This window comes from Erithacus rubecula (genome assembly GCF_903797595.1).
Source record: "Erithacus rubecula genome assembly, chromosome: 23".
Classification (NCBI taxonomy): Eukaryota; Metazoa; Chordata; class Aves; order Passeriformes; family Muscicapidae; genus Erithacus; species Erithacus rubecula.
This window is the reverse complement of record NC_136675.1, coordinates 3,253,551-3,274,338: the sequence shown is the minus strand read 5'-3', so window position 1 is coordinate 3,274,338 and position 20,788 is coordinate 3,253,551. Positions and strand designations below refer to the sequence as shown.

At 53.4% G+C, this 20,788-nt stretch overlaps 4 protein-coding genes across 9 annotated transcripts in view; 2 read left to right on the top strand and 2 right to left on the bottom strand.

Annotated features, from left to right (window-relative positions):
* Positions 1–3,780, top strand: part of EYA3 (EYA transcriptional coactivator and phosphatase 3) — a 39,819-nt gene extending 36,039 nt beyond the window's left edge. For all 5 annotated transcript variants that reach the window (XM_079325816.1, XM_079325817.1, XM_079325813.1 and 2 more), the window contains one exon: positions 517–3,780. In XM_079325816.1, coding sequence (XP_079181942.1) covers positions 517–597 — 81 coding nt within the window. In that variant the 3' untranslated portion in view covers positions 598–3,780. The remainder of the gene's footprint in view (positions 1–516) is intronic.
* On the bottom strand, positions 3,619–8,402 carry XKR8 (XK related 8). Of its 2 annotated transcripts, XM_079325822.1 has the most exons (4): positions 8,030–8,402; positions 6,841–7,037; positions 4,900–5,648; positions 3,619–3,743 (listed from the first exon to the last, which is right to left on the bottom strand). In XM_079325822.1, exons 1-3 carry the CDS (start codon positions 8,323–8,325, stop codon positions 4,909–4,911), a joined length of 1,233 nt encoding a protein of 410 aa, XP_079181948.1. In that variant the 5' UTR covers positions 8,326–8,402; the 3' UTR covers positions 3,619–3,743; positions 4,900–4,908. The 2 variants fall into 2 exon arrangements, with proteins under 2 accessions (XP_079181948.1, XP_079181947.1); XM_079325821.1 differs by lacking the exon at positions 3,619–3,743 and having other exon boundaries at positions 4,631–5,648.
* Positions 8,403–9,306: 904 nt separating this feature from the next.
* Positions 9,307–13,683, bottom strand: RPA2 (replication protein A2). The gene is made up of 9 exons (XM_079325833.1): positions 13,521–13,683; positions 13,278–13,381; positions 13,084–13,185; positions 12,899–13,012; positions 12,270–12,344; positions 11,130–11,243; positions 10,737–10,847; positions 10,557–10,651; positions 9,307–9,902 (listed from the first exon to the last, which is right to left on the bottom strand). Exons 1-9 carry the CDS (start codon positions 13,534–13,536, stop codon positions 9,818–9,820), a joined length of 816 nt encoding a protein of 271 aa, XP_079181959.1. The 5' UTR covers positions 13,537–13,683; the 3' UTR covers positions 9,307–9,817.
* A 61-nt stretch (positions 13,684–13,744) lies between these two features.
* Positions 13,745–19,834, top strand: SMPDL3B (sphingomyelin phosphodiesterase acid like 3B). Its single transcript, XM_079325818.1, has 7 exons — positions 13,745–14,221; positions 15,552–15,649; positions 16,089–16,232; positions 16,800–16,972; positions 17,051–17,231; positions 17,754–17,887; positions 18,903–19,834. Exons 1-7 carry the CDS (start codon positions 13,938–13,940, stop codon positions 19,293–19,295), a joined length of 1,407 nt encoding a protein of 468 aa, XP_079181944.1. The 5' UTR covers positions 13,745–13,937; the 3' UTR covers positions 19,296–19,834.
* Positions 19,835–20,788: the final 954 nt, after the last annotated feature.

The following is a 20,788-nucleotide window of genomic DNA, read 5'->3' as shown; positions in this document are numbered from 1 at the left end:
CTGTCAGCACTGTCTTAGTGTAGCATGTTGAAAGGTTGGACTTGGTGATCTTGGAAGTCCCTTCCACACTTGGTTCTGTGGTTCTGTCAGGATACTGCAGTTTCTCAGGAGTGTGGAGGAACAGCAGCAGATCAATACAGCACCTGCCATTAGGCTGAATTACAAACAAGGAGCAAAGAATTTGATGGATTTGGACAGGCCTGGATGGGTTAGTGGTGAAGTGCAGAGATGGCTGTCAGGATGCTGACTCTGCAGCTTCACACATTCTGCCATGTGCCAGAGCTGTCACCTGTGCAGCTTTTCTGGGGCCCTGGACAGTCATTCCTGGGTGCAGCAGCAGCTCACAGCCAAGGTTCCATTGCCAGCAGCTGACAGTCAGTGCTGGTGCCTGTCACACTCAGATGTGCACCAAGGTCTGTCCTGAGAGTGGTGTGCTCAGAACCTCCACACTGCACAGCCCTGCTTCCACCCCAGCTGAAAATCCCTGCATCAGCCTGACTATCCTCTCTCTTTCAGCACAACATGCCATTCTGGAGGATCACAAATCATGCTGACCTCGTGTCCCTTCACCAAGCCCTTGAGTTAGACTTCCTGTAAGAAGTTGAGAGATGTGACTGCAGCTCCTGCAAGCCCTCTCCATTACTGGGGAGGGCAGAAATCTCACGTGTTTGGGGACTCACTTTTCAGCTTGATGAAGAAAACATACCTAATGCAAACTGTACAGTGGAATATGACAGCAGGTTGTTCCTTGGGAGTGTGGGCCCTGCCAAGCCCAGAGGTGTCCTGTAAGGAAGCCCCAGGCCCAGCAGAGCTAGAGCTTGTCTGCAGAAGGGACTTACAGAGCCAGCTGAATGCCTCTGGCAGGTATCTCCAGAGGGAGGGGCCATAAAACAGCAGATTTATTTGTAAGAGCCTTCTCCTTTCTATTCAGCTTAGTTGTAGAACCCAAGAAAACACAAAACTTTATTTTTATAGGAAAATGCTGATGGCAGAGCTTAAACCTCCCTTGTTTTGCAAAGCCGAAGAGCTATGGTTTTTTTCATAGGAAATATTAATGAAAATGTCAAAAATACCTCTATTGCTGTAAAATGTGTCCTCTCTCCTTCCCTGGGTGTTGAAAACAGTTAATTTATTACAATGTCCTTATGTTATTTCCTCAATGTGGGATGACTGGAAAATGTAAAGGTAAGGGAACACTTTTGGGATATGTGGTTCCTTGCAGAGGCAAGTATTGGTGTTCTGAGTTGATCCCAGTGGCTTTTAGTCCATGTGTGCACAAGCCCTTGTAGCCAGCAGGAGATCACTGGATTCCAGCCTTGGTTTGGACTGTAGATCCCACAGATTGTCCCTGCAAAGAAAAATGAAACTGCCTGTGAATATCAGGTACAGCAGACTGGTGCAGACTGCTCAGATGTGAACAGAGTCTTCACTTGGACTAGGAAGAATTGAATTCCTAAATCCTCATGAATGTTGCAGAGAAGGCTCTGGCTGTGGTATAACCTTCATCTCTGTATTCCTGACCCTATTTGTAAGTTCCTTTTAGTAGAATCAGATTCAGTTTTCTTATATTCTTTACATTAGCCTAACTACATAGTGAGAAACAAATGCCTTGTTAAGAGGGACTTCATTTTCTAAGACACTGTGACTTGGCAGCATGGAGCACTTGGGAGGGAATGTGATGCTGAGTTTGCTGCTGCTGTCTCAGAACAGAGGCTGGAGTCAGTGACCTGCAGCTCCCCTGGCCAGGAACAGCCAGCTAGGGACTGGGGTGGGTTTGTGCCAACTCAGGCTGTGTTTGGTGGTCTCCCCATGTACCCTGATGGCACCAGATCAGCAGGTGCCCTGAGGACAGGTGTGTGCTGTGCCCAGAACCAGCTGCTGCTGCTCCTGCAGAGCCAGACCTGTGGCTGCACCCAGACCCCTCCAGACTGGGTCATCAGCCCCACATCAGCCATGGGGAGACTGGGCTGAAAGTCTGTCACTGCAGGGAGGACACTGACCCATTCACTGTGCCCATACAGGCAGGGATGTGTTTGCTGCATTCCTTTCATGGCATGAATTACTGAGGGTTCATTTCCATCAGTGCAGGGGGAGTTGCTGGCCCTGGGAGCAGCTGTTCCTGGGCCAGCTCCAGTGACCATGGGGCAGAAGGTGCCTAGAGCCAGGGCTTTGGATACCTTGTGCTCAGGGACTGGACTTGGGAGGTCTGTTTCACATGGTACACATGGTACCAGCTCCAGTTTCCTTTTATATTTTGGGTTTTTTAGATAATTAAATTGGAATTAAAGGTGATTCTCTTTTCTCCAGGCTGGTCACTGTAGTCAGGACTGATCTGCTTTCCATTGAGCTCCTTGCCAGGTGTTGGCCTTGTGCTCTGCTCCCAGGTAGATAGTGGGTCTGTGTATTTCCCCAGGAGCTCTGCAGCAGGAACATGCTGCCTGCCAGCAGTGGAACTGCTCATCCCATGAGGAGGATCTGAGCAGTCTGTGTGGGTGTCACTGGGCAGCTCAGGTGTTTGGAAAGGTGTTTGGCTGCCCTGGGGGCTGCTGGCCCAGCAAAGCCTGGGAGACACACAGGCTGTGCTGGGATGCTCAGCAGTGGGTTTGGGAATGGGGCAGCACCCAGGGATGTTTTCTGTCTACACCAGATGGAAAGTTTGGGTTTGCACTGTCCCAAGGCAGCTGGGGCAGCTCCAGCTCCCTTACTGCTGGGTCCAGAGTCCAGTTCTGGGAAGTGCCAGAGCTGTGGTGAGGAGCAACCTCACTGCCCCAGGGTTTGAAATGTCAGAGGATCAGGACTCAGTTGTCACAGAAGAGTCTGTGATGATGCTGAACATCCCTCAGCCCATCCAAAGGTCTCCTGCAAGCAGGTCTGGGAGCTGTCCCAGCCTGTGCAGCAGCCTGTTGGGAGCATGTCTCCTACCCAGCTGGCTGAACTTTGGGATTCAAACCTGTGCCTTAACCTCCCACCATGGGCTGAGCAGCCCGTGTGCTTCACTCCCATCACAAGCAGCTGACCAGGGCTGTGCTGGAGAGGGGCTGGGTTTGCCCAGGCACTGGCAGCAGGTGCTGGACCTGCAGGCCTGAGCTGCTTGGCAGCTGGCTGTGCTTTGTGTTTGTTTACTTCAAATGTTTTAAGGAAACTTTAAGATGTTGGTAAAATTTTAACTGAGTGTGGAACTCGCAGCCACTGACATTTCATACTGGTATTTATATGATGTTTCCTTGAATGTATGTAAAGTACTTTTATAACAGGAGGTTGATGGTACATTTCTGTGTTTGTTAATAAAGGGGTGGCCTGGCTATTTTATTTTTTCCCCTACTGGCTGAATTTAAGCCTTTTCCTGTCTCTCTTGAGTCAAGAACAGCATCCCTATCCAAGCATTGATTTTTCTCCTGTCTCTGTCACCAGTTCAGCTACAGTCAGGTCAGGGGTGATGGGAGAGAAAACCTGAACACCTGAAGGACAGTCAGCCTGCAGGCCCAGACCTGGGCTCACCTGAGTGCTGCTGGCTTCCCCTTCAGCTTCAACACAGCCACAGAGGCTTTAAAATCCACCTGATCCACTAATATTTGTTGCCTCCAGCAGCCCTTGGGGCAGTGTCTGTGCTGGCCCTGGTGGGAAGCAGCAGGACCACTGGAACTCAGCACCTCTTGTGCTGTGCTGGGAGGGGTGAGTCCCAGGTGCTGCTGGCTGTAGGGACTTTGCCTGTTCATGGTCTGTAATGGGAACTGTCCTGTGAACTGGAAAAAAAAAATAATAAAGTCTTTATTTTCTATAGTCAGTGCTTCAGCCTGTTCTCTGCCCCTGTGACAGCCTGAGCAGCACCAGCAGCACTCAGGGTGCCACAGGTCACAGTGCAGCCACCAGAGCCCCCTTGCCCTGGGGTCAGGGGGCAGCACCTGCTCCTGGGCCCTGCTGAGGTGCCATGGGAGGCACATGGTGCTTCCTGCACAAACATTCCCTTCCCATTTTCTTTTGCACAAGGCAACACCCCTCTCCTACCCTCTGCTGTGGTGCTGCTGGCCTTGGGCAGGGCTGAGCTTCCTACAGGAGCAGCTGTGAAACAGCGTTTCAGCTGCTCCTCCAGATGCCTTCCCTGGTATGGAAGTTCCCTCCTGGGATGGGGTGCTGGGAGGGAGGTGAGGAGAAGGAGCCAAAGGTGGGCAGCTGTGGGCAGCCAGGATGTGCAACAGCAAAAGGCAGGGGCTGCTCTGGGGCCTGCTTGGTTTGGGGACTGATGAGCTGCAAAGAGGCAGCTTTCCCATGGGGGAAGTGTTGGGTGCTTGTGCCCAGGAGCTGGCACACACTGACCACATCAACAGCCACCTATGGCTGAGAAACACCTCAGCCAACTCCAGTGGTGGTGGGAACGGCAGCCAAGGCAGCTTGAGGTGTCCATAATGATCCAGCAGCCCTGAGGCACCCTGCAGCCACTCCTCCCAGCACAGGCCTCCCCCATCCCTCCCTGAACACAGAGATAACAGATGAGCTTTGACCTTGAACACCAAACATAACACAAGGAGGAAAGTCCTGGCTGGAAACAGAAAGGTGAGACAGCCACTACCATGGAGGAAACAAGTTCTCCCTGCCCCACCATCTGCAATGGCAGCAGCAGGCACAGGAGAGGCACAGAGAAAATAAACCAGTGCTCTTGTTTTCATTTTTCTTCTTTGAAAAAGCTATAAATAAATAACAAGAAAAGTTGACACAGCAGTTCAGCCATCTGCCACAATGTGCTGGACTCATCACAAGCACTGCCTTTCCTTGAGGGTACAGCCATGGGAGCCATGCTGAGTGCCATGGGACTCATTGGGGGTTTCCACATCACCCCTGGATTCTGCCAGGTCCTCCCAGTGTCCAAAACAACAGCCTGGAGGGCACAACCAGCAAGTTTACCTCCTGCCCTCAGACAGCAGACTCCACAGCAGCATCCCCATTCAGGAAGTGCTGCTGTGCCAGCTGGGACAAGGAGAGGTGGGTCTGGGCCAGATACTGCATCCGCCTGTTCACAAGGTCCGGCTCCAGAAACGAGCGAAACTCCACCCCATCCTCCCCTCCACCGGCATCCACCTCATCGTATCTGCCTTCCTTCTGCACCTGCACGTTGGGGTGCAGACACTTGTAGTAGATGACCCTCAGCCCCAGCCCCAGCAGGTAGCAGGGCAGGGCAGCAGGCAGCAGCAGCAGGAGGTAGGAGTGCTCCTCAGAGGGAGGCTGGCCCCAGAGCCAGGCCAGGGCCAGCAGGGAGCTGTCCAGCAGGATGAAGCCGTGGTAGATGATGCTGCGGTGCAATGTCCTGCCCCGCGCCACGTTGAACCAGCTGAAGTAGAGGATCACAGCCACCAGGGCCCGGTACAGCTGCTCGGGCCACCAGGACTCCATGAAATCAGTGCCCTGCAGGCTGACCCACAGGAACATGGCCAGCCACACCAGTGGGAAGTGCACAGCCAGCCCGTAGGGCCAGAGCAGGGCGAAGAGGGCGAGGGCCAGGATGCGGGGGCAGATGAGGAGGAGGTTCCACAGGAAATAGACGATGGAGGAGCCCAGGCTCAGCTCGTACTTGTCCTGCAGGAAGGAGCGCAGAGACTGGTGGTAGTCCAGCAGAGACCAGGACACACACAGGAAGGCAGTGACCATCCCCAGGCCTGCAAACACAGAGGTGAGAATGCTGAGGGAGGACTCAAACCTCTCCCTGCCCACCACTGCTAAAATGAGTTTCCCCCAGCTCACAAAGCAGGTGCTGTCAGGGTCCTGCTTCTCCCCCCTGGCCTTCTGCCCTCCCCAGGACAGGGAGGCTGGTGCCCTGCTCAGAAGATGGGGAAGAAGTGCTGGGATTGAAGGGCCCATGAAGCCCTCAGCCCACACAGGGAAGTGAGTGCTGCCTTCCATGTTGTCACACTCCCCATTTCCCTGCTCACACCTGCTCCCACCCTGGGAAAGGCACCACAGCACCTTTCAGCAGCCTGTGCTTCACCCATACCAACATCAGCACCTCCCTACCCTCCAGAAGTGTCAGGTTAAGAACTTTATGTGCTTTAGGCACTAACTTTGTTGGGTTATCTTTTAAAATGAGTGAAGCAGCTAATAGTTGCTAAAAGGTTATTTATTGCAGAAGTACATTAGTTTTAAAAGGTACAGTTGCAGACATTAAAGTTTATGCTAATTTTAGTTTAGAGTTTTAAGTAGAAGCTGGTTTTGGAGGTTTTGGTAGGGCTGATGTTGCTGTGCCAGTTGTTTTTTTTTTTCTGGGTGTTAAAAGCAAACAACAGCAAAAAGCAATGGAAGAAAAAGTAAGAAAGGTACTAACTTTTTTTAATAGGATCTTTCTAACAAGTTAGGACACAAGCTCAGAAGACTACTTTTAAACTAATTGCAATTCTAGTTTTTTAGCATGCTAGGTTACATGTAGATTACACATACAACTTACTTTGTTCTATTTATAAAATGTAAGCAATATTCTTACTATAGCTCTATTATATGTACTGTTTACAACTGTGGTCTTAAGAGTCTCTACTGAAAACATTAGCACGTTTTTTAACTTTTACTAGAACTCACACTGCTACTCTGCCTGATTTCTCACCTGACCTCCAGCCTCTCCTGGGGCACATAAGAGAATGACCAGAGTGTTCCCCCAGCTTCAACCCTCCCCACCCCAAGCCCAGCACGGTCCATTGGGGCAGGTGAGTGCAGGACAGGGGTGCACTCTGTAGTGTGACACGTCAAAGGAAGGAGTGACATGAGAGCAGAATGACTCTACAAGTGTCTTGCTGGGTCCTCCAGCTCCTGACAGCCTGTCTGATTTCCCCCATCCAAGCCTGCATCCCCCAGCCCCCTCACCCTGGGAGAGCTCCGCCTTGTTTGTCCGCAGGATGATGTAGAGGAGCAGGGCGAGCTGCGGGGTGTTCTCCAGGAAGGTCTCGAAGAGCCGCAGCATGCTGATGTCGTGGGAGAGGAAGGCCATGTGCCTCTGCTCATCCTCCTCCTCTGCCTTGGCCCAGCACACCCTCCAGCCCACCTTCAGGGCATAGAGGCACCTGGGGGGACACGGCCGGGGTGAGGGGACACACTGAGGTGAGGGGACACGGCCGGGGATAGGGGACATGGCCGGGGTGAGGGGACACGGCCGGGGATAGGGGACATGGCCGGGGTGAGTGGACACCGCTGGGGACAGGGGGACACGGCTGGGGTGGGGGGACACGGCTGGGGACAGGGGGACACCGCTGGGGACAGGGGGACACGGCTGGGGCGAGGGGACACGGCTGGGGACAGGGGGACACGGCCGGGGTGAGGGGACACGGCCGGGGTGAGGGGACACGGCTGGGGACAGGGGGACACGGCCGGGGTGAGGGGACACGGCTGGGGCGAGGGGACACGGCCGGGGTGAGGGGACACGGCCGGGGTGAGGGGACACCGCTGGGGACAGGGGGACACGGCTGGGGACAGGGGACACCGGGGTGAGGGGGACATGGCCGGGGTGAGGGGGACACCGGGGCGAGGGGACACCGGGGCGAGGGGACACCGGGGTGAGGGGACACAAGGCACCACAAACTTCGGTTCCCACACTGCCCTGACAGGACAACAATCCCCACTGATTATGCCCAAACCCCTCCTTCCCCGGCCCAAACCACGCACCACAGCAGCCACACGATGCCCAGACATGGGTAAAGTGCAAGTATAAAAAACTGAGCACGGACGTGCCCGGGTTATTCCCTTCCCCGGCCCGGCCTCGCTGTCCCCTCGGCCGCCGGGAGCGCCAGGGCCGTGCCGAGGTTTCGGGGCGCTGCCCCGTTTGTTTAGAGGGCGGCGGTAAGAGCAGCGGGACACGAACAGAGCCCAGGGAAACTTCCCTTGCGGGGACACAGGAGGCTCCCTGCGACACCCCTCACCGCTCCAGCCCGGAGCTGTCGGCGCTCCCGGAGCCGAGGCACCGCTCACCCCATCGCGGTGCCACGAGGGGCCCGGAGGCAGCGGGCCGGGCACGGGGGGAGGCTGGGGCGGGAGGAGAAGCGCTGCGGGGCTGCCGTACCTGAAGAAAAAGCCGAGCTGCAGGAGGTGCAGGGCGGCGAGCAGCGGCGCGGGCACGGCGGGGCGCAGCGCGGGCGGGTCGGAGCGCAGCCACAGCCAGCTGCAGGCCTGGGAGGCGGCCGAGGCGGCGGCCAGCAGCGACAGCGACAGCGCGGCCCAGCCCGGGTGCCCGCGCCGCGCGTACTCCGCCGCCACCCAGCCGTCCATGCACAGGTCCAGGGTGGCCGCCGCCGTCCCCGCCGCCGCCAGCGCCAGCTGCAGCGGCCCGAACCGCGGCGGGGCAGCGCGCGGAGACATCGGCGCCCCGCGGCCGCAACCGGATCCGGCGCTGGCGGCGCCGGCACGGGCCGGACCCAGCCCTGAGAGAGCCCGCCCTGAGGCGGCTGTCCCGCCCCGAACCGAGTGTCCCGCCCCGAGCCGGCTGTCCCGTGGGTCCCGCCCCGGCCTGGCTCCGGTTCTGCCACAGCCCCCGCCCGACCCAGCCCCGCAGCCAGATCGGCTTCCTGTGACAGGAAACTCAGCATTGACTGCAGGTTCAGTAACTCCGTACAATCACCACTGACTGCAGGTTCAGTAACTCCGTGCAATCACCACTGACCGCAGGGACAGTAACACCGTGCAATCACCACTGGCTGCAGGGACAGTAACTCCGTGCAATCACCACTGACTGCAGGGACAGTAACTCCGTGCAGCAGCCACCCCACAGCCTCCTGAACAAGGTGCACATAAACTGCAAACACAAATCCTTTTTCTCCATCTCAATCCACCACCAATACTAACTTGTATTCTGTTTTTCTGTTATGCTTTAAAAATTATTTAAAGAACAAAACCTCGCTTCATAATTCATTTGAGCTTCTGCTAAAAGCACAGAATACATGGATTTTGGAACAGGATAACATGTTCTGAGCTGGAGCCGCCCAGAGATCCTTGAGTCCAACTCCTGGCCCTGTACAGGACACCCCAACAATCCCACCCTGAGCCTGAGGGTGTTGTCCAAACAATTCCTGAGCTCTTGGTACCATAACTGCTTCCTTGGGGATTCAGTTTTGGTGGCAGAAATGTTTCTAGCCCTATTTAGAACACTGATACATGTTGTTTTCTTCAGTAGTACAATCATTTAATTTCTTACTGGCCAGACATTCACTTCAGTTTGAACCTTCAAAGTGAAAAGCTAAGAAAAAAACAAGGATAGTTAAACTGAAAGTATGAGTTGTGCTTTTAACCCCAGGTTTTGTCAAGCAGTTTTCTTCTTCAAGGCAAAGATCTGATGCAAGGTGCTCCAAGTTACCATTTTATTGGAAAAGTTTAAAAGCTCTATAGCAAGAAGATCAGCTCTAGTACAAATATAGATTTAAATGCATGAACTATATAATGAAAACATCCCATGATTGCTGTACATTAGTGGAAGGTTACTCTTAGCTACCACCTTGGTAAAGAAAATGGAATGGAAGCTGAGTTAGGAGAAACAGTTCTAGAAATAAAGGACATCATAAAGTGGTTCTTCTTTCTAACAGGCACTCTCTAAGGAGCCAAAACAAACTGAAAGCTCTGAAGCTTTGAGGAGTTCAGTTTTCCCATGTCTGATTATGCTTTCAGGGCATAGAACCAGGTCCAATTACCAGAATCACACACATTCTGCCTGTCCTTGAATTCCAAGGAGTCAGCATTCACCAAGTAACCAGGACTTCCCACAAAGAGCAAAGGTCTCCCTCTATGTAACAGAGCTCAGCAAGGTATCTTGAAACATGGACAAACACTTGCTTGGAACAAAAATCAGATGGAAGGAACTTCACTCAGCATCTGTTGACTTATAGTGATCATCATCCACCGTGGAGTAGATGTGTCCCTCGCTGCTGAGGAATTCCACAGCTTGCCTTGAAGAAAAACCCCACAGTTGGTAACTAGTTAACAATTCTTTAGCAAAGGGAGGTAGGTCACCAGCTTTCTGCCAGGTAATTCCCATTTACAGACCCCATCCCCACAGCTCCCTCCAGCAGCTGCCTAGGGAAGCTCTTGGTGTCTATTCTGCAGGCAGTGTAAGTGACACAGGAAATTTCTGCACAGTTATGACAATGTGCCCCCCCTGAAGTTCAGACTCTGCCTGAGTCACCACTCTGCACTTCCCAGGTGGTACCCACTACTGCTCCAGAGGGGACAGAACATACAAAGATCATGGAAGATAATGACTATTTTTGTAAGGTTCAAGAAGAAGTTATAAGAGACAGTAAAGTGGATTATGCCTAGATTTTTTATCAGTGTGCAGAGAGCAAAGTAGTCCTTGAACAGGAGAAATGCTACTGAGGCACTGCAGTACATTGCCACTGAACTGATAAACAGCTTGTTTTGAAAACAAGGAGCAAAGCAACTGCCAACAGCTCATTTGGGGCAGTGAATCTTTCAAAAGCTCTGGCTCCTATGCTGCTGGGACCACCTGAATTATGCACCCTGATTCACAGCTGAGTGTCTGGGCTTGTTCACTGTCCTTTCTGCCTGGATTTCCAGAGCATCCTTCATTTTTACACACTTACTTGATTGTTGACATACTCATACTGGGGAGCTGCTGCTTCAAGTCCTGTAGACTCATCCCCTCTGGCACATGGCAGCTTTTGATCAAGTTCAGCACCTGGATGAGAAAGAACCACAGTACATCACCTTGGAGGAGCCTCTGCTGGCACTGCTGTGCTCCCAGAAAAGCTGCTGGCACCCACCTGGCTCTGGTGTGCTGTGAGCCCATTCAGTGGCAGGCTGCCTCCTCCTCCATAGCCTCCCATGTCATTTATCCCACTGGAGGAAAATGACTGTGGCCCTCTTGATGCTGACTGGAATTATGAAAATAAAAGTGCTGTGGTTACCCAGGCTGCCCAAGCCCACAGAGTTAAAGACTAAGTGTTATTTCTAAGCCAGTAAGTAAAAATGGTTTCTTATGGAAGTGGATTGCAACACAATCTCTCTCCAAGGAAGCCAGGACTGCTGTTACACCTTCAGTTTTGCCCAGCTTTAAGCTTTCCAGCCCCAAAATGAGACAATTTTCCCAGGGAAAGGTCCCTCTTTGGGAGATCACCCAGGAAGGGCCATGATGGAATCAGGATCTTTGTACTTACCATAAGATTTTTTCTGAGGATCATATGTGCATTAACAATTTCTAGTATGTGTGTGGTGAACTCATTCATATTTTCCAGAGGCATGATCTTAAATGCTACTAAGCTCTTCTTATTCTTTCAGAGGAAAAAAAAAAGAACCAAAACAAACACAAAATAAAGAGAACCATTAATAGCACAGCAACACAAGATACCTAACAGCCAACCCAGCCATTCCCTCCAGGATAGCAGTGGGGAGAGAGATTCTCTACATGCAGCTCTTCCAAAATGTTCTGACCCAGATCTAGTGCTGGTTTTGCCTGGGGTACAGTAGCATGAGCTAGTTTTGGACTTGTGCTGGAGGCAGTGTTGGTAACACAGGGAGGTTTTGCTCACCAATCCTTGCACAGAGCCAAGGGCTTTCCTGTTTCTCACACAGCTCTGTCAGTATTGGGCTGGGAGGAGCTGTGAGAGAAAAGAGCTGAGATCCACACTGCCCCAGGGTAGAACCCAGACCAGCCAGTGTCATGCTCAAGGTACAAAACTGAAAGAGGGAGGAAGAGGCACACCTGCCTGCCCATTCCACCCCTGTGGAATGAATTCCTTGTTTTGCTTTACTTGTTAAACTGCCTTTATCTGAACTAATGGGTTTTATCACTTTGACCCTTCTGATTCCCCCCATCCCACTGGGAGCAAACAAGCAGTGGGGAAGGGATGTGATTTTGAAAGACAATGGAGACAGAGTCACTCCTCTTTCTAACCAGCTGGGAATGAACTGCACCTTGCCTTAATGCACATGGACCATAATTAGAATATTTATGTGCTACATGAAGTGCTAAGAGAAGTCTCCCCATAAACCAGAACTTGGTCTAAGCTTGACAGTAAGGGCACCCCAGAATCTGGTGGCCAGAATTCTGCTCTGCTGAAAACACACTGAAGACAAGGGGAATTTAAAAAGGACTCTCATTTTAAACAGTCCTCTGCATTCAGGAACAATTAGAACATTATTAAATACAATCCTAGCAAGAGACACTGAAGGATTTGTCCAGAGACCACAATTAAGTGGACATTCTAAAGCAGCCCCCTAGCACTAAGATCACCAATCCTTGCCATCCCTGCTCCAGCTTCACAGCCACAACTCACACACAGGTAACAAGAGCTTACCTGGAATGACCTAAGGTGGCCAGCTACTTTAACATAAGTTCCTGGAGGTATCACAACGTTCTCACCTCCTGCCTCCTAACAGAGAGGGAGAAAAAAGAGAGATTTGCTGTTTCATGTTTCCATTTCTCAATTATCACAATAAGCAACTTAGCAAAGCAGGCTCATCTCAAGCAAGAACAAATGATGCATTTCAGAGCAGCCAGAGCCGATTGTCTGCTCTGTCCACTTATGAGAAATTCTCACAGTGCAACAAGAGGAAAGAAACCTTGAATAGTAAAAAATTAGGTGTTGAATTCCATAATCTCGCTGCAGGGTGGGCAGGCCAGAGCTGTTTGTGAACTCTTGCTAAACTTGCAGTAAGCAACTGAACATCTGCCTTATTGGCCTTTTAAAACTGTTCAACTGAACTCAGCCACACTGAACAGGCAGACAGTCATACACAACATCAGTGACCTCTGCTACAGCAGCATCTCCACTGGATTTCAGAGACATGCTATCCCTAAAATACTTTCCAGAAAAGCCACATTTTTGGATTAAAAAAGCTCTGTGGCAAGTAGGGAGCTGGTGTTGATCAGTGATGCTCTCAACAGCTGCTGAAGAAGCCCGTTCGAGGCAAATGCAGTGCTTACATCGGTATCGACCCACTGCCGGACATCCATGGGGGCCGCCGTCATGTCATCCACTTTGTAGAGGATGTTGGTGGGCGCCTTCTCCGCGTGCCGGACGATGCCCACCACGGTGACCTGCGGAGGATGAGGAGGATGAGGAGGAGGAATGGTTGCCCGGGCCGGCGCGGGTCCGCCCCGGTGCCCACCTGCGAGATCTCCACGTCGCAGATCCGGAAGGTCTCGTCGACCTGCTCGGCCGCCAGCAGCTGCGACACGGTGCAGGGCACGATGTTCTGCGAGCGGCTCCGCTGCAAGGCGGGCAGGGCCGGGCACGGTCAGAGCCAGAGCCAGAGCCAGAGCCGCCCGGCCCCGCCGCCCCTCCGCCGCCCGCCCGGCCTACCTGCTTCTTCTCCGCCTGGCCGCCCGCGGGCGACCCGAACCCGCCCGGGGACTGCGTGTAGCCGCCCGGGGGCCCCATGCTGCCGTACCCGCCATCGAAGTTCCCTAAGGAGGGGAGAGAGAGGAACCGTGAGGCGGAGGCGCAGCGCGCTGTGCCGCCATCACGGGGAGCGGCGGCCTCAGCCCCCGCGTTCCCCGCGTCCCCCGGGGGCGGCGAGCGCGGCCCGCCCGGCCCCGCGCGCACCGTGCCCGCTCCACATCGCGCCGCTCCGCGACCCGCCGCCGCCGCCCGCCCGTCCGCGCAGAGCAGAGACCCGCGCGCGCCGCCGGCCGCCCAATCCCGGAGCGCCGCTCTGCCGGCCGCCCAATCCCGGAGCGCCGCTCTGCCGGGCGCCCAATCCCGGAGCGCCGCTCTGCCGGCCGCCCAATCCCGGAGCGCCGCTCTGCCGGCCGCCCAATCCCGGAGCGCCGCTCTGCCGGGCGCCGGCCAATCGCGTCCCTCCGCCTTCTGGCTCCTTCCAATGGGAGAAAGCCGCGGGGAAGCCGCCGCCGCCATTTTGAGAGCGGGCGCTGCCCGGCCTGGACTCGCTGAGGGGCGGGTCTGAGGGGCCGGGCCGGGCGCAGGTGAGGGCCGGGCACAGGTACGAGCAGCGCAGTGGCCATGCAGCCCACGGGCCAGTTCGTGGTGCTGTGCCTGCTGGCCGTGGCTGTGCCCGCTGCGCGTGGCCGCTCCGGGAGGTTCTGGCACCTCACGGACCTGCACTGGGACCCCGGGTACGAGGCGGCGGCGGCGGCGGGCCGGCCGTGCCCCTCGGGCGGCGATCGGGCCGGGCCCGCCGGGCGCTGGGGCAGCTACCTGTGCGACGCGCCCTGGAGCCTGCTGCGCTCGGCCCTGCGCGCCATGAGGGAGCGCCTGGACACGCCGGACTTCGTGCTGTGGACCGGGTGAGAGGGACAGGCTGGGCGGGAAGGGCTGTGCAGCCCGCACGGAGCTCGTGCTGTGTCAGGGCTCTCAGCAGCACCAGCCCAGCGAAGGCTCTCAAGAAGCTTGTGGCAGTGAGGTGACAAAAGGAGAGGAGCTCACTGCCCATCCTTTGTGCCTCCTGTCCCTGTCTGGTTCCGCAGTGACTCTGAGTGCCTGGAGTGCCCAGGGGAAGGAGCTGAGGGCTCTGTGTCCCTCATCTGGCGCTGTCGGGCAGGGCAGGGGGAGGAGAGCGCTGGAAACCAACTCGCAGCATTTCTTCTGGCTGCGATGAGGCACCCGGAGAGCTGTCTCAGAAAGGGACAGTTTTACTTTAGTAGTCAGAGAAACCTCCCCAGTGGAGGATGTTCTCTCCTGGTATGATCTCCAGGGGTTGGTCCCCTGTCCTATGGAAGGCCTCAATAGCACTTAGAGATAGTAAAAGCTTTATTTTGTATGGTGATTGTGTGTATGGGCTCAGAACAGTGCAGCCTCAACTTGCTGTAACTTCCAGTAACAGTTTGCAGGGCTCTTGCCTCTCCCGTGTTTTCATTTTCTGTCCCTGCAGAAGCCTATTCCTGCTTAGATGCAGTTATTGGTTCTTGTGACCTTTTGTTGAATATTATTTTTCTCTCAAGCAATTTCCCCCTGTCCTTTGACATGATTTTGAATGTTCTCTCTCTGCAGTGGGCTTGTGGACAGCCCAGCATCATCTATAAATGCCATAAGCACGTTAATGCAAACACAGACATGGAGCAGCCCTAGATTGCTGAATGTCCCTTGTTTCATGGTGGCCACAATTATATAAACAGCTCTGCCTCATTATTGCAGATCAGATGCCCTCAGTCAAAGTGCTGATCCTTGCAATGTTTCCAGGCAGCTTCAGTGCCTGTGACACGCCCCGAGGCAGAGGGAGCCTTTCCTTACACCCTTGTGCATAGGGGGTTTTAAGGTAAAGTGAATTGTGGAATCACAGAATATCCTGAGCTGAAAGGGGCCCACAAGGATCATGGATTCCAACTCCTAGCCCTGCACAGACACCCCAACAATCCCACCCTGTGCATCCCTGAGAGTGTTGTCTGAACACTCCTTGACTCTGGCAAGTTTGGTGTGGAGCTCATTTTCCCTGTGAGCAATTTCTTGAAACTCCCTCAGTGTTTTGGCCACTCAACATAGCACTGACTTCTGCACACAGAAGCTTAAAATTCCTCTTCTGGGAAGCACAGAGAGGAGGCAAGTTTCTCTGCTTTGCTCATTGCTTTAAACACAAGCCCTGTTAGTCCCAGACAGTGACTGTGCTGCTTCTTTTTCTAGAGATGACACTCCCCATGTCCCCAATGAGCAGCTTGGAGAAGAAAAGGTTCTGCACATCATAGCAAATCTGACTTCTCTGATAAAAGAGACATTTCCAGGTAGGATTTGAGGGGATGAGAAGAGACTCATGGGAGGGGCTAACCAGGATGCAGAAATGACAGAATTGTGACAGGAAAAGGCACAGAAGGGCTGTGGTCACTGGGACTTGTTTGGTGGCCTCAATTCTGCTGTGCCATACAGCACTGATGCCCACTCATGTTTCAGGTTAGCTCACTCAGAGGAAAAGAAAGGCTTCTCTCATTAGTCATGAAGGCAGAAAAGGCTGCAAGATACCCTCAGACACAACCTGTGTCAGCAAGGAGTGTTACTGTGGTGGCAGCTCAGTCTCTTGGCTGTGGGTGGCTTGTCCCAGCTGTGTGGTGGCTCTGGGGGCAGAGGGTGACTGGCCTTGGCAGAGCTCTCTTCCCAAGGCTGGGAGTGCCTGGGGGAGCTTGGAGGAGCTCTGCAGCTCTGACCTCTCCTTGGCTCTGTCTCCAGGTACTAAGGTCTATGCAGCCATGGGCAATCATGACTTCCACCCCAAGAATCAGTTTCCTGGGAAGGAGCACAGGATCTACAACCAAACAGCAGAACTGTGGCGGCCCTGGCTGGATGATGCCTCCCTTCCTCTCTTCAGAGCAGGTCTGGCACCACTGGCTCGTGTTTAGAGCATGCTGGGGATATGAGGAGGGGTAGGAGAATACCATGAACAATTTTCCTTGCTTCTATGCTCAGAACAACAGTATTCATAGAGGATTTGCAGAGGTAGTGTCCCATTTAATGCTGATTTCTGTCTTGGAGTTCTGCTTGCAAGAAGAGAAATTATTTTATACTTTAGTTTCTCCTGCCATTGTCAAATTACTGGAAAGAATGCAGAGTGGTGACCTAGAGAGGAAGGAGAAATATCTTTAAAGGCAGCAGCTGGTGCAGGCAGTGCTGGGCTCTCCAGAGCTGCCCAGCTCCTGGTGCTGCCCACTGCACCCACTGAGGCCTCCCTCCATCAGGAGAGGCATGAGAATGGTAAGAGACACACAGGGAAGAGTGGCTTCAAATCCACATCCTGGAATGGTCAGAGCACTGTCCCAGGCACTGACCCTGCTGTGGCTATTACTGAGGAGAGCAGAGAGAGGTGGAAACAAAAGGCTCTGGGATCACAGCCACCAGTGTGACCAGACCTCCAGCTCTTCCTCTGTTGGTTGCATTTTTAAGGGGCTTTCTACAGTGAGAAGCTGCCTGGCCCAGGGACGAGGGGCAGGATGGTTGTCCTCAACACCAACCTGTACTATGACCAGAACAATGAGACAGCTGCTGAGGAGGATCCTGCAGGGCAGTTCCAGTGGCTGGAAGAAACACTGACCAACGCCTCTAGAGCAGATGAAATGGTATTAAAAAGACTGATTGGACAACCTGAGCTTCTCCCCAGCCCAGAGGCTCTTGCTGATGTGGCTCTGTTCCTGCAGGTGTACATTGTGGGGCACGTCCCTCCTGGATTCTTTGAGAAGAAGCGGGGCAAGGCGTGGTTCCGGCGCGGCTGGAACCGGCGCTACCTGGGGCTGGTGCAGGAGCACCACGGGGTGATCGCTGCCCAGTTCTTTGGGCACCACCACACCGACAGCTTCCGCATGTTCTACAGCCACACAGGTACTGCCCTGACACCTCTGACTGCCCTCAGCACCACTGCCTGGGAGTTCTAGTGGCTCTTGGCTGAAAGCAGTAAGAAGCCAGCAAAAGCTGCTGAAATGCTCCAGGCAACAAGAGGCAGCAGTGGTTCTCATCCCTACCCCCAGTCTGTAGTTCCTGCCCTCCTTCCTAATCACCCTTAAATATTGTTGTTTCCCCTCAATGCCTGGCAGCTTCTTGCCTGTTCCCTCTTGAGGGCTTTGGGCATTGCTGAGGGAGCAGTGCAGAATCTCTCTGTGAACACCCTTGCTGACTGTGGTTCCTTGGCCACCCTCACTGCAAGAGCCCATTCAGCACTGGGGAGCCCATTCCTGGCTGCAGCAGCCCCCAGTATTCTTCAGTGTTAATCTTTGTGTGTGTGCTGCTGCCTTTGGGAGCTGGTGCTGTTGGCAGCACGATCTGCTCCAGGTTCTCTCTGTGATGGGGACAGGATGTGGGACAAGCCATGGTCTCCAGTCACAGTTGCTTTGCATTTCTGTGAAGGTGCTCCAATCAATGTGATGTTCCTGGCCCCTGGAGTGAGTCCCTGGAAAACAACATTACCTGGAGTGAGCAATGGAGCCAACAACCCTGCAATTCGAGTGATTGACTATGACCAGGACACCCTTCAGGTCTTGGTAGGGGATCCCTGTGAGCACCACACTGCAGCTCTGCAACAGCTTCAATTTCCCCCTGTAGTCAAAACAGGCTTTTCAGGATTTCTCAGTCCACAGAAGTTGAGTGGCTGTGTGGGAGAGGACTCTGACCCAGGATATTTCAGCCTCGTGTCTGGCACAAAGATTTAGTCAGAATGTCAGTCAGTTGAAGCATGGCCCTGGCAGCCAGTGCATCCTGCTGGGATGAGTTCCCCCAGGTGGGGTCAGACAGGTTTTTTTGGTGTTCTTCATGTCTTTAGTGAGTTCCCTTTGACATTTGCTTTGCTCCCTAGATAATACACATCACAAAACTACTCTTTGACCCCCTCCAAATTGTCAGACCCCCTCCAAAATCTTCAAACCATCTGAAAAATAATTTGTGTCCCTCTGCTTGATAAAATGATATATTTGGAGTGGATCTGAATTGAGGTAAATTGTAGGGCAGCTTCTGTTTGCCAAGAGGTGGAGGATGGGTTCTTATGGCCTCCTTTGGCACGAAGCAGTGAATGAAGCTCTCTGTAGTGGCTCTGTTTACATGTTTATAGCACAGAACTGAATGCTAAAATGTGCAGTGCAAGGCTGGGGAGCCAGTGAAACAGAGAAAAAGGGCAAGAGAACAGAAGCTGTGGAAAACTTGATTCTTGAGTTTTTTCACAGTTGAGAAGATAATTTTGCTTAATAACACTCCTGCAGGCCTTGCTCTGCTGCTGGGCAGTGTTGATAGTAGCTGATGTTGAAGCAGGCCAGGCTCAAAGCTTCTGATGTTTGGAGGTCAAAGTCAAGCAGAGCAAAGCCATCCCTTAGGAAACAGGCTCTGTTTGGGGTGGGTTCTGGAGGGTGTCACCTGAGCTGTCCCCAGGTGCCCATCTCAGTAGGAAGCCCTGTTAAGGGCAGCTGGTCCTTGGGGCAGAGGGTGCTGCAGTGGGGGCCAAGCCCAGCCCAGTGTCTCAGTCCAGGGAGCCCAAAGTCTCCCCAGTTCTGTTCTTCTCTCCCTCAGGATATGGTGACTTACTACTTGAACCTTACTCGTGCCAACATGGTGGGGTCAGCAGGGGAGGAAGAGTTCCCAGTGTGGGAAGAAGAGTACAGACTGACAGAAGCCTTCCAGGTCCCCGATGGCTCTGCACCCTCCATGCAGATGGTGCTGGAGAGGATCTCCAGGGTCCCACACTACTTACAGCTGTACTATGAGTTTAACTCTGCCAGGTATGACCTGGGGCCTTGCCAGCAGGAATGCCGTGTGGATCACCTGTGTGCCATCAGGGAAGTCGATTTTCTGAAGTACAATGAGTGTGTGAAAACCAACAGCTCTGCCTCTGCTGCTGGCAGTGTTTGGTTTTTGCTGTTCTGCATGTTGTTAGGATTTCTAAGTTCTCAGCAAGTGCTGTGATGGCCAAGAGCAAGAGAAGAGGAGGAGGGCATGAGATCACACTACACTACATGTGCATTGGTGATTTTGGCTTTGAGAACTTGCTTGGAAACCAGGACAAAATTGTCAATGTTTACTAAAGCCCTGTGATGCTGATTTGAAATTTTCTAGACAAGCTTGATGTGTGAAGAGCAATGTTTTTGAGAGCCTTGTTGTGCCAAAGTGACTGCAACAAGGAGTGTCTCCCCTCTGCTGGGACTGCTGGGCTGCCTCACAAATCAGATGAAGACCAGGCCTCCCTGTGGGTAGGGAGCAGCCACATGTTCCAGAGGCTGCTGCCAACATTCCTTATGCTGGCACACACTTTTTCAAGTCTGCACAGCTGGTGACTCAGGAAGTCTTGTGTGGCTTTGTTCCACAGCAGCCTGTGACTTTATGAGCAAAGCAAGGTGGGGTGGCAGTGTCTGAACTTCAGCAACTTTGGTGTTTCAGTGCTGAAGGTGAGGTACTGATATTATTTGTGCCTCAGATGTTGAGCATAAAGAGTTCTCTTCACTGTCTCTCCTGTGCTCTCTTCATTCACACAGTCTGTGCTGTGCCGGGCGCTGATGGGGGAGGAGTGGATGGGGGGAAAGCCCGCTCGCCCCAGAACCACCTCAGCGTGTGTGGAGCCTTGTGCGGAGGCTCAAACACCCAGTTAGGGGCGGATCCCATGTGTTGGTGCCTCCCTGCCCGCGGGGCTCAGAGCACAGGCGGATCTGAGAGGGAGCAGTGGGATACAGGCAGTAATTGTCGGTGTTGCCTGTCTTCAAATGCTCCTGTTTGCAGCAGGAGGGCCGAGCTGGCAGGTCCCAACCGGGCAGCTTTGAGACCAGGCTGGTTCTGAAGCAGCTCTGAGTGTGGGCAGGAGCTATGGGGGGACACTTTGAAATTTCAGATTTTACTCTGGTGTAATTGCATAAGTAAATACTTCACCTGGCCACTCACCTGCTCTGCACTGGAAGCCATTCCTGCTCTCCTGAAGGTCCCAGGGAGATCTCCACCCCAACAAGTCCTGCTGGCACAGGGGCTGTTTTGGTATTTCATTGTCCATGGGGTAGCTCACATCAAGCTCTTGTGCTGCCTGCTGGATGCTGCAGCATTTCCAAATCAGGGATGAGGGGTTACAGTGGTAACCCAGAAGTTCTGCAGGGACAGATGTTCCTGGACACTACCACCATTTCCTTTAGCTCATTGATTCAGCTGCAAACTAGTCTCCACTTTGTTCCCATCTCTGCATTCTCACTGCAGAGGGCTTCAGATTATTCTGCAAGTTTCTCCCCTTTAATCCTTCATTTAATACAGATTAACCCACCCAAACTGACAGTGTCAGACCACAGAGGGAACACCTTCACCTCTTCCAGCTATTTCTGCCTGTTGCAGGTGAGCAGCTGGCACATGAACTGTGAACTTCAGCCTTCTGTCAACACTGCAGTGCAGGTGCACCTGCCCCAGCTGCTGCTGCACTGGGAAAA